Source organism: Nelumbo nucifera, chromosome 1 (genome assembly GCF_055504915.1).
Source record: "Nelumbo nucifera cultivar China Antique chromosome 1, China Antique-T2T, whole genome shotgun sequence".
Classification (NCBI taxonomy): Eukaryota; Viridiplantae; Streptophyta; class Magnoliopsida; order Proteales; family Nelumbonaceae; genus Nelumbo; species Nelumbo nucifera.
In genome coordinates, this window is record NC_142649.1 from 120,586,402 (window position 1) to 120,598,831 (window position 12,430).

The 12,430-nt window shown below is 43.2% G+C and overlaps 1 protein-coding gene across 1 annotated transcript; it reads left to right on the top strand.

The window, feature by feature from the left end:
- The first annotated feature begins 2,508 nt into the window (after positions 1 to 2,508).
- Positions 2,509 to 4,194, top strand: MYBR1 (myb domain protein r1). The gene has a single exon (XM_010245968.3). It carries the CDS (start codon positions 2,765 to 2,767, stop codon positions 3,755 to 3,757), a length of 993 nt encoding a protein of 330 aa, XP_010244270.1. The 5' UTR covers positions 2,509 to 2,764; the 3' UTR covers positions 3,758 to 4,194.
- The last annotated feature ends 8,236 nt before the right edge of the window (positions 4,195 to 12,430 follow it).

Here is a 12,430-nt window from a genome sequence, read left to right on the forward strand (position 1 = left end):
TCTTGGTTATTAATGGAAGGGAGATTTGTTAAGTTTTTTAAAAATAGAAGGGAGGTTTTTGTTAAAGTGAAACTATAAGAGAGGTTTTTATGATTGTCAGAAACTTCAGGGGAGGTTTTTGTATTTTTCCCTTAATATTAAAATGAAAATTTTATATAAGGAAAAATCTATAATACGAAAAAGATACGAATATGAAAAAAATTTTGACCAATCAAAACCCACCTATAAATTTTGATAAATAATATCTGATTATCACGTTTATGATAAGTAATAAACATTGTGCTATTTTATCAAATATTTGTATTAATAAATCCAAAACCTTTCTTATAAATGCATAAATGATACCAAATACAACCTCACGTTAAACATTTTTCCTTTTTTTTTTTGGCTTCATTGGCCAATCAACGTGGTAATCATCCCCACTTCCCCGTCTCCTTTAACCCCAACCCTAGTTAGAGGACTATCTATGCAGTAATGATTAATGAATCAGAAATCCTATCAGTTGAATTGAGCCACCATCGGTTGGTGGCCTCAAGTCAAACATGAATTCTTCATGTAATATCCTTTAGTAACCTAATCCACTCTTAAACGATAGACCCTCCTAGCTCAAAATCAATACTGAGGGTACAATTGTAAATTGAGAATGGAACTGTATCTGTATGTTGGCGAAAAGTAGTACAAAGCCACACGTGTGCCTGTGATATTTCGGTTCCTGCAATTATACTCGTCTCTCCTCTGGGTCAGGCAAGAGGACTCAGGAGGCTCGGCAGTCGGCAAGGAAAGAGTCCATCCTTTCCTCTCTGCCTGCCTCGAGCGATGATCGACGGATGTTAGTGGGGGCTTAAGCACATGACCTTGTACAAGTGGCACGTGTCATAACTACTATAGGACAAATTAGGTTCAACCAAAGTAAAGGAAAAAAGTAATACGTTTATGTGGCACGTTACCAGTTTTGCCAGTTGTGCCCACGCAACGGCTACATGTTAAAAAGTACGATTCCCCATATCTCTCTCCCCTTCTTTTTGTTGCTTTCCTTGCCCTTTTATTTCCTTCTTTCATTTTTTTTTGTTTCCGATTTTTCGGTTTTTCTTCCGAAACGCATTCCCACTGCCCAGCGCCAGTGGTGCATGGTCAATTGGTCCATGGCCCATGATCCCGCCGGAGCCCATTATCCCAACTCCGCGCCGCGCTCCCCCTCGGCCGTTAGACGGTTATCGCAGTTAGATGGGTTATTGAATTTCTCCCGACCGGAGAATCTGCACTTAAACCAGCTTAAAACGGAAAGAAGTTGGAAGTTTCGGATCCCACGCGGCAGTTAATTTTTTTTGTTGCTGAGAATTTATCTCACGACTAGATAGATATTACCCACCGACCCATTGGAAGATTAGTCAAAGTTTCCAGAACGGAAATAATAAAAAAATGAAATGGGGAAGCATCCAGCATCCATCCATAACAATATTAGCATAGCGGCAAGAGCAAAAGCATTAGTAGGTAGTAAGTAGGTACGACGTACGAGTAACAGAAACGGATACGGATCGGCCGTTTATGCTATCTCTTGCTTTAAATTATTAAATGATGCTCCTCATGAGTCGTCAGTCCTCCTCAGTCCTCTCCCCCTCTCAAATTTAATTAATCATTTCTTAAGACCCATTTCAAAATTTAAAAACTGATTTTTTTTTTAAATAATCAGAATTCAGATTTCATCAGAAAGCATGCAGCAGCAGAAGCAGAAGCAGCAGGAAGGAAGCAAGTTGGAAAGTCACTTATCTTCAAGTGAAGTGTACTGTTGGTACAGGTGAAGAGGTGAAAGCAGTCGGTTTTGGCAGTTCTAAAAAGGGGGTCCGTCACCGGCTCGTGTCGGTGAATGGGCGAAGGCCGTTAGAGAGTGGCAGGTTTACAGGCTGGACTGACAGGATGGCAGTAATGATCCGCCCTCCGATTCGGCGACCGCTCTTGTCGTTATTTGCCAGTTCAGCACTTCCGTGCGGCCGTTCTGATAAAGAAAAATCCCTCACGAAATGCTCTCCAGCCTGGCTCAGTCAAACTCATCCGCTCCCAACCGTACTTCCTAACTTATCGATATTTTACGATTTTCTCGCGATAATTTCGTCTGCCGATAATCCTTCTTTTTTTGGTTTTATTTCTATTTCTATTTATAATTTATTGTCCAGAATTTTTAAATTTTCAAGTTTTAATCACTGTATTTGTATAAGATAAGTGTGTAACCTTCCAGGCTTCAATCGAACCAAAAAAAAACAAAAAAAAAAAAAGAACAAAAACAGCACAAAGTTATCTCGAGAAATTAAAACTTAAAAGTGATCTTGGATGTGACAATGTAAATCAGGTCAGTGGTGGGGAGACGCGTGTCCTCATGACAGCTGTATGCAAGTGCAACCGCCTGCCTGGAAGAAACCCGGTGTTCATAACGCCTATAACCGGTCACGGCAACCGGCTCCTTCGGTAATCTCTATCCTTCCGTTATATACCATTCCACTCCTACCCCCATGGCCCTTTCTTCTACTCCTTATAACACACCAGAAGGTTCAAGGCTTGAGGAGCCACCTCCCTACCTCTCTCTCTCTCTCTCTCTCTCTCTCTATACTGCGCCTCCCAAACCTCATCTTCTCGTAACCCGTCTTTCATCTCTCTTTCTCCTCGATTTCTATTGGAAGGGATTATTAGTATTTAGGGTTTTAACTGTGTATCTATTTAGGGTTAGGGTTTTTTCTTTAACGGAAAGAAGCGTTATCCATATTCGTCCTCAATGTCTTCTTCTTCAAGGAAAGATCAAGATCGGATCAAAGGACCATGGAGCCCAGAGGAAGATGACGCGTTGCAGAAGCTTGTTCAGAAGCATGGACCGAGAAACTGGTCTCTGATAAGTAAATCAATTCCCGGTAGATCTGGCAAGTCTTGTCGTCTCCGATGGTGTAACCAGCTCTCTCCCCAGGTGGAACACCGCGCTTTCACGCCGGAGGAAGATGAGACGATCATCCGAGCGCATGCCAAGTTCGGCAACAAATGGGCGACGATTGCTCGTCTTCTCTCCGGTCGCACCGACAACGCGATTAAGAACCATTGGAATTCGACTCTGAAGCGCAAATGCTCATCCATGACCGATGAAGGTAGTGTCGATGGGCATGTGAACCAGCCTTTGAAGAGATCGGTGAGCGCGGGCGCCGCCATTCCGCCTGTCTCTGCTCTCTATCTAAGTAGCCCAAGCAGCCCCTCTGGATCTGATGTTAGCGATTCGAGCCTTCCCGTGATATCTCCTTCTCATGTCTACCGACCTGTTGCAAGGACAGGAGGGATTTTGCCTCCTCAGCAACAGCAGCAGCCACAACTCGAAACGTCCTCGTCGACCAACGATCCACCGACGTCCCTGAGTCTCTCCCTCCCTGGAGCCGACTCGTGCGAGGCTTCAAATCATGTCCCCGGATCCAACCATGCAACAAATCCCAGTCAACCTAGTCAGCTGGCTTCTTCCTTGTCCCTGCCCCCGCCTACGGTTGTACCATTGCAACAGGTTTCTCAGCCGCCTCACCATACCGAGTACAACGAGTTCGCGACGTCGGCACCGCCGGCCGAGAAGCCCTTCATGCCGTTTTGTCCAGAGTTTCTATCAGTGATGCAAGAGATGATCAAGAAAGAAGTCAGGAACTACATGTTGGGACTTGAGCAGAATGGTCTTTGTTTCCGTGCTGATGGAATTAGGAATGCTGTAGTGAAGCGTATCGGCATCAGCAAGATCGAGTAGTGTAATCAAGGCTCTGAAGATAATGAATATAGTGGGAGGGAGCTCGACTGCTCGAGAGAGAATGAGAAAGAAAAACAATCTTGTTTTTTTTCTCTCTTCTCGTTTATCATTTCATACAGAAAATAATTTTGCTCATGTACAGAAAACAGAGATGGAGAAAGATCCAGGGATCAAATATGTGGAATTAAAAGAAGGAAACAAGAGTAACCCAGATGGTTATCTTAAGTCAGAAGAACTGAAGGAAAAAAAAGGTCTCCTTGAACAAAGACAAAGAAAAGAACGAACTTTGTCTTTCTCCGGCCTCGTTCACCAGTTTTAGAAAAGGAGGGAAAAAACAAAATGCAAGAAAAAAACCTTCAATGGAATCCAAGTTCATTTTAGTATCTACTTTTAGGTTTTTTAAATTAAAATTAAATATAATAGTTTCGTTTATTTCAGCTTTGGACGATTTCCTTTTTCATTCTAAGTTTTTCTTCGTTGAGAACCTTTCATAGTTTGCAAGGCCAAGTTGAGGAGACGTACACAGAAAGATGAAAGTGGGGAAAGTTGAGGCCGAAAAGCATCAACTTAAGAGACTTATTCGTTACATACATATAGTATGGACTAGATATTTATTTGAAAAGTATAAACTGTGTTTGTTGAAATGATGAACCATAGACGAAACGGTACGTAGGTTCGAATTTAATGGAGAATTTTTTAAGAATAAACTGTGGATAATGTTAGTTGCAGTTGAAAAAATAAATAAATTAATGGAAAATTGGGTGGATTGGCACTAGCAGTTGAGAAAAAGATAATTAACTAAGAGAGATGCATTGGATTATGATTTGAGATTACTAAAGGGGTTATTGTAATTGATTTGGTAGTTTTAACAGATAAGAAATTCAAAAATTTCAAGGCAGAGTCCGTATAAACACTTTGGTGAGAGATTAATTGATTGGTATCTTGTCTGTCATAAAACTGTACAATCAACTACTGGTTTCTAAATAAAGGGAAACCGCCTTGGAAGGAGGGCGGGCAGTGTGATTCCCGTAACCTGGACCAACAAATATTCGACCGGCCATCCAACCAACTAACCGTAGGCTGTTTGATAATGGCTGTAAGAGGTTTAATTTAATCGAATGATATTTTAGTGGATATCAAATTTTAAGTAATCAATAAATTTAATCTTCACCCATTAGGCAGCTCACAGCCTAGGGTGATTTGGCACGACCTATCAAGAAGAGGACATGTAGGCGTGATTTGATCGAAGGTTGACAATTCAGCCAGGAAAGTCTAGTTTGCAATATTTGGAGTTCGGGTATTCAGCCACTTTGGCTTAAAATCCACTTCGATGTAGTGGCATCTCGACATCCAATCTAGTTTGGGACTAAAGAGTTGAAGTCTCAATTCGGAGTTAATGAGTCAAAACGCCACGTAACCGACTCCAAAGGCCTTCTCAACAGATCCCGAATCTCTTGAGGTCACGATGAGCCAAGAGATTCCGAATTTCTCAAGACCATGATAAGAACTCATCCCGATTCTGCGTAAATCGGAGATAGACGATAAACCTTATCAACATACTGCTCTCATTCAAAAACGGAACTAACCATATCGCCACAACCTGGGGATCCCGGAGCTCTTTCGAAAGGCCCGCGACTACTCCAGTATATAAAGACTTGAAATCTCAAGGCAAAGGTACGTGTGATTACTCACTAGCAATTAAGCTTTCAAGCATTCAGCTCACATTCACAGCATAAGTACCGACTGAAGCATCGGAGCGACCTCACCGGGTTAGCTACCCCGGGTTCTTTGATCCACTGTTTTGCAGATCGGTCCAGCTAACTGCCCAATCGGAGTTTGGATCGCCCACCAGCTAAGAGTAGTCAGATCACGCACCATCAATTGGCACCGTCTGTGAGAAACAATCGAAAGGTCATCCCTATCTCTTTACAGCTTTTAACTTAATCTCAACCTCAATAGCATCTTCCAGCCACACTGGAAAAAGTGTCGAGAGGAACGTCACCGGGGTCAAGCCCAACAGTCAACCTTCCCCCAAGTTCCTACGGTGTGCATCGGCCAGTTCACTATTCCGCTCACAGCGTCCGGAGTCCCATCATTGTCCGCACCACCGAGCACCACGCAAGTGAGCGTCTCACTTCCCTCAGTGGTAGGCACAACTTTCTTTGATCCATCTGTGGTTCCCTCCAGAATCGGGAATTCCCAGTTCCATGACCTCGTTCAGTGCGTCCGGGCAATTCAGATCCAGATGCAACAGGTCCAGCAATTCCAGCAGTACCAGCAGTACTGTTTGTAACAGTAGTATCAACACCAGTTCCCTCCACTACATCCAAACCAGCATCCGGTTCCCCCTTTGCACTTTGGGCCCCGTCAGGGCTAGAACCCGAATCGGCCTGGAATTAACCAGAACATCAGCCGATCTCCCCATCGGGGCGAAGAGACCTCACAAGTACTGATTCCTCTTAGGAGTTAGGTTTTGCCCTGTGGGGAGGAGAGACGGTCATCACACTCCTCTCGCCTTGCAAAGAAATCTCAGAAACAGGTCTGGGGATAGTCAGCCCAATCTGCCTCGGTACTCACAGCAAGAAAATGATGACACGTGAGCAGATAATAACCAGTTCGGAGTTCGAGGTGCGAACTCGAGACAAGGCTTCTCTGTCCCTCGAGATAGCCAGTTCGAGCCCTACAACCAAGAGAATCTAACGAGAAGGAACTAAGATCTACCTCGCGACAATGCCGAAGTACTAGACCAGACCGAAGTGAGCAGTACCAACGCTGAGCCGGTGAAGAAGCAGCAGCGGCGACGTCGCAAAACACGCCACCCCTTGTCCAGGAATAGCCCGCCAACGAAGCCAGGCCAGCGAGAAGAGCAAACCAAAAGAAAGGAAGAAGCGAGCTCGGTGGCTACAAAGACTGTGCCTCCACTACTTTGCCGGTCATCCCCTTTGTCTCCCGAGCTCTTGGCAACTCCAATGTCAAAAGATTTTAAGATGCCCCCATTAGACAAGTACGACGGGTCATTTGACCCCAATGACCTGTTAGACAGTTTTGTATGCCCTTAGCTTCAATCAGAATGATGTACTTTATGAGTTTATTGTAAATGAATAAAGATACATATTTGATTATGTTCCCTTGGTATGTTTCTTTGTAATACCCTTAAACTAGACACTTAATGACACTCGTGTTAGTTTAGAATGTTCACAGCCAGTGGGTCGGTCTGGGGAGACCTATCCTGAAAGAATGGTAGGATCCATCTAATGGACGCCATAAAGGTTGCGGAATGGGTGGGGGCGAATTTCAAAAATTTCCTACCTTCTCCCAACTGGGAATCATATTCCCTGAATTTAGAATACAATATTCAAGGATCTACTTGAACCCTAATCAAACCAGATCTGTACCAAAAGATAAATGGGAGGATTATACCTGATCCGGAGAAGCAGTATCTCCCAAAGTTGGTGTTCACGCCCAAAGAATGCTCCAAGATCTGTCCCTGCTGAAGATGACACAGCTGTGGATGGAACAGAACCAGCAGGGTGCGTCCTACACACTGGATCCTTCACAAGAATCCCCTGGATGTACTAAACACTGAATTCTTTCAGTCTTTCTTGCAAGACTGATGTCAAGAACTGGTTTCTTGACTTTCTTTTCTGCAAAGATCAAATCTTGCAACAATGCAGATGGCGGCGGCAGGAGGAGATTTCCAGAAACGAAAAGGCTGAACTGTTTTCTTTTCTGGAGAGAATGAGATCTAATCTCAATTCGCAGGAACCTTTCTTGCTTACCAGAACCTCTTGGATCGAAATCTGATTTCCCTCTCTTGGTTCATTCGAAAATCTCCTCTCTTTTCTTCTTGATTAAGAAATCTCCTAATTAGGAGTTATCCCAATCCAAATCAGTATTTGGATAGGGGATAATCTTAATCCCTTTCCCAGATAGAGTTAGCTTACTCCTGATCTTATCAGGAGGTTACCAGATTCAAATCTGATTTGAATTTGGTCTCTAAGAGTGGATAAGGCTAAGAGCCCAATCCTTTTTGCTAACTTCAATCTCAAATTCGCCCCATTGATGGGTGATCATATCAGCCCACCTCGAAATGGGCTTTTGGCCCATTAAGTATTCAGTGTTTAATTAGTTTCCAATCTGCTGCCCAGTTGAGCTTCTTTGTATGGCGTGGGACCCAAGCATTGATCTACACACCAGCCACATGGGTTCGGCCCAGCCTTTAATACAAGGCCCAGCCGAATTCACTGAAAATCTCAATGAACCCCTTGAGTCCATCGTATGAACCCCATGGGCCCAACACTTACATTAAGTGGTCCCTGGGCCAAGCCATCTTATAAAAACCCAGGGACTGTGGGCAGGTGCAAGATTAGCCCATCAGGTATTATCCTAAATGGTCTTACACTTAACCTCTCAGCCCTTAATGATCAAACACTGCCCGACAAGAGAGGACCTCTCCCTCGGCTGCAAGGAACAGTGCCGCACTCTCCTCTCACATGGATCCCGGGAATTAAAACCATTTGCAAACATTTTGAAACCGTACATATATATGTAAATATATTAATTTTGCAAAAACAAAATTCCAACGATTGAAATCAACTGCCGGCAGTTTGGTTTCCATCAGAGAGAGTGCATTCCCGATCATTACCCTTTGTCCGACAAAGTGGCTGATTCTGTCACTATGACCACCCACTCAGATGAATTCTCAAACTGCCCCAACATACCCAGGTTTTGATCCCCACTAAGGATCTCACTGATTGGCATATCAATGGCAGCCTGATCCAGCACCTAGTGAAGTGTCATAATCGAGTCTAGGGGTCAGGTGTAACTTTCCAGTTTTGCCCATCTATCTCCAAGGTCCAGGGCAAGACTGGAAATCTGGTCCGGTTCAAGGATTCAAGTAATCCCATGCTGTATGTGCCTCGGGTCTTACCCTGATGGCTGAGACAGGCCATCCCAACACTTGGTGGCACACCAGTATCAGCCTTGGCAGGATAAATCTCCCCAGACTTATCCAACGGCTGTGAACATTTAAAACTAACATGAGTCTCTACAAATGTCCAGTTTTAGGGTTTTACACAGAATTAAACCAAACAACATGAATCAAACATGTACAAATGTCCAGTTTTAGGGTTTTATGGGCTGTTCGTACAAAGGGAGATCGAAATCTTGATTTGCGCAGGGAACCTCCGTTTTTTTGTAGTTTCTTGATTTATTTATTACATTTGGTCTGTAAATAATTTTTTTTTATTTTCTAGACTCAATGTATAGGTATTCGATCTGATGTAATAATTAATAGAAATAGGATTTCTATTTAATTTATTTTTGGATCGAAGATGGTGGCGCAGAAAGGGAGATTTCACAGAGAACAAGATTTCGCAGATGGGAGAATCGCTATCTGTGATTTGCAGTTTGTGAAACTGCATTCTGTGATCTAACCTCTGTTTTGCAGGATGGATTGTGCGAACAGCCCTGTTTGACTGATTCTTGATTTTCTTTTATCAGTAATTAATTTCAGATTATTTTCTTGAATTAAAGTTTTAATTAAAGATCAAACCCTAGACCCATTCGAACCAAGATTGGTTCAAACTGTTTGGACCGAATCTAGGGTTTAATCAAGGCTGAAAATCAGCCCTAATTTTCCCACTAATGGGCCCAAGGATTGATATTTAATTAAATGGTTAATTCGGCCCAACCTGTAAAGGCCCAGTTTTAAACAGTTAAAACTGTTAAAAGCCCACTTAACCCTTAAAGCTATATGAGTTGAACCATTCGGCCCATATACCTAGATAATATTAATGGTTAATATAATGGATTTAAAATGGGCTTCAAATGGGCTTTACAGATAATTAATTGATTGGACCAATTTATCCCTGCATGTGATGTATGGATGTGTGATGTGCTACGTACATGGGCCGTAAGTACTTGGCCCATGCTCAATCGACAGTGGCTCTTTCGCACACCATGGCTGAATGCACATCATTGCCATGGTGTCCCTTTTGGTCATTGGATGACCTCCCTTAGTGGTGGGCCCCACACCTCATCAGATAATATGAGTGCATTTGATAGGGAGATTCATATGATGAACTCTCTAAAGGCCTTCCACCATTAGCACGAGGATGGGTCATTCAGTAATGAGGAAACGCACCAGAAAATGGGCTATCCATTTGCTGTTAGGCTTGTCTAAGTGTTTCATAAGATGATGGGGGCGTCATAGACTGATGTGGGAGGGGTTTCACCAGAAAATGGGAACTCTCTCACGGTACCTTGGCGTTCACGAATATGATGGGTAAGCACTTAGTAGACAGAAAGGTTTACCAGAAAACGGCTCTGAACCTTATCTGACAGAGGCCAAAGGGAAAACTCATATGATGAGTGGATATGATCCTTCACAGAAAGGTGGTGGGGTTATGCAGCTGAAACAGTTGGCTTCATGCACCCTATGTGATTTCCCACATTGCAGAGACAACCCGTAGTCTCCTTCACTGAGAAAGGAGGGAAATCTCAGAGACGAATAAATGGAAATGGATCGTAGATTAAAATCCATATCTATGAAATGAACATGAATCAAATTAGGCTGTGGACTGATGTTTGCTCTTTTATCAGAAAATGGCAAACGGATCATTTGCAAAGCTACTTGATGACAACAAGTTGAAAGGCCCAAACTATGCTGACTGGTACAGGAACCTTATGTTGGTCTTAACCTCTGAGAAATTGGACAAGGTAGCAAAGAATCCTGCCTTGGATTGCCCAGGAGATAGGGCTTCTGAGGCCCGTAGAAGAGAATACCAAGAATGGGAGGAGAAAAACTCCCTTGCCCGCTGCTATATCATTGCCTCTTTGGACAATCCAATTCAGAGGCAGTTCGATCAGATCGAACTTGCTAAAGACGTATTGGACAGTCTTAGGACAATGTACGAAGAGCAGAATCGTTCTACTCGGCAGAAGGTCTTGAAACAGTTCATAACCACGCAGATGTCCAAGGGCCAACAAGTTCATGACCATTGTCTCCGGATGATGGGCTATATCAACGAACTAGAGGCTCTTGGATCCGGGCTGGATCTGGTAACTCAGATTGATGCTATTCTCAACTCTCTGCCTCCATCCTTTAATCCATTCATCATGAACTACAACATGAACAAGCTGAACGTCAGTTTGTAGGAACTTAGCAATATGTTGCAGAGGGCCAAGGAATTGATTAAAAAGGATGAGCCCATTGCCATGCTTGTTGAAACTGGCAAATTGGGCAAGAAAAGGAAGGCAAAAAGAAAGCCCCAGAAAAAGGCTGCCAAACCCAAGAATCAGAGGAAAGACAAGGCATCAGATGCCTGCCATTTTTGCAAGAAGACCGGCCACTGGAAAAGGAATTGTACTGCCTACATGGAATCCAAGAAAGGTAACTTCGAAACTTGTGTTATAGAAACCAATTTGTTGGTAGCTTCTGCGTCCTGGTGTATTGACTCCGGGGCTTCATCTCATGCGTGTAACTCACTGCAGGGGTTCAAGGTAAGCAGAAGGCTGAGTGAAGGAGAAGTCACACTCTACTTGGGGACTACTGCAACTGTTGCAGCCGCAACCATAGGAACCGTGGAATTATTTTTTAGAGAAGGAATAATTGTTACTGAAAGATTGTCTTTACGTACAAAATTTAAGAAGAAATTTGATTTCTGCCTCAAAACTGTGTGCAGATGGTTATTCTGTCTTCTTTAGTAATACGATTATTATTAAAAGAAATAACAGATTCATCGCATACGGGGAACTGGAGAACGGTCTCTATGTTCTACATCCTTCTCTAGAAACTAACATAACCGAAACTACGTCGGCTGAAAACCCCAAGAAAAGAGCCCGTGACACAGTTAATCCCACGTGTCTGTGGCATTACCGACTTGGCCACATCGGTGTTGACCGAATCACAAGGTTGGTAAATGATGGTCTTTTGGATTTTCTAGCTGTAGAAGATCTTCCCACCTGTGAGCCTTGCCTACAAGGCAAGATGACGAAACGGCCATTTAGCGGTAAGCCTGAAAGATGTACAGGCACATTTGACCTAATACATACTGATGTATGTGGTCTCCTGAGTGTTAGGACACGAAATCAACACGTGTATTTCATCACCTTCACAGATGATTTTTCACGATATGGTTATGTGTACCTAATGAGACACAAATCTGAATCCTTTGAAAAGTTCAAAGAGTTTAGACAAGAGGTCGAGAAACAGTTAGGGAGAGAAATTAAAGCCCTTCGATCAGATCGAAGTGGCGAGTATCTCTCTGACGAATTCAGGGAGATTGATGGGCAAAACTGGACCTTGGAGATTGCCCTGGACCTTGGAGATTGATGGGCAAAACTGGAAAGTTACACCCGACCCCTAGACTCGATTATGATACTGCACTAGGTGTCGGATTCGGCTATCTTTGATGTTCCAATCAGTGAGATCCTTAGCGGGGGTCAAAACCTGGGTATGTTGGGACAGTCCGAGAATTCATCTGAGTGGGTGATCATAGTGACAGGATCAGCCCCTTTGTCGGACAAAGGTAATGATCAGGGATGCACTCTCACTGATGGAAGCCAAGACTGCCGGCAGTCGATTTCAATCGTTGAGATTTGTTTATTGCAAAGTATATTTTATATGAGATATAAAAGTATATACATTATGGTTTCTAAAAGGTTTTAATT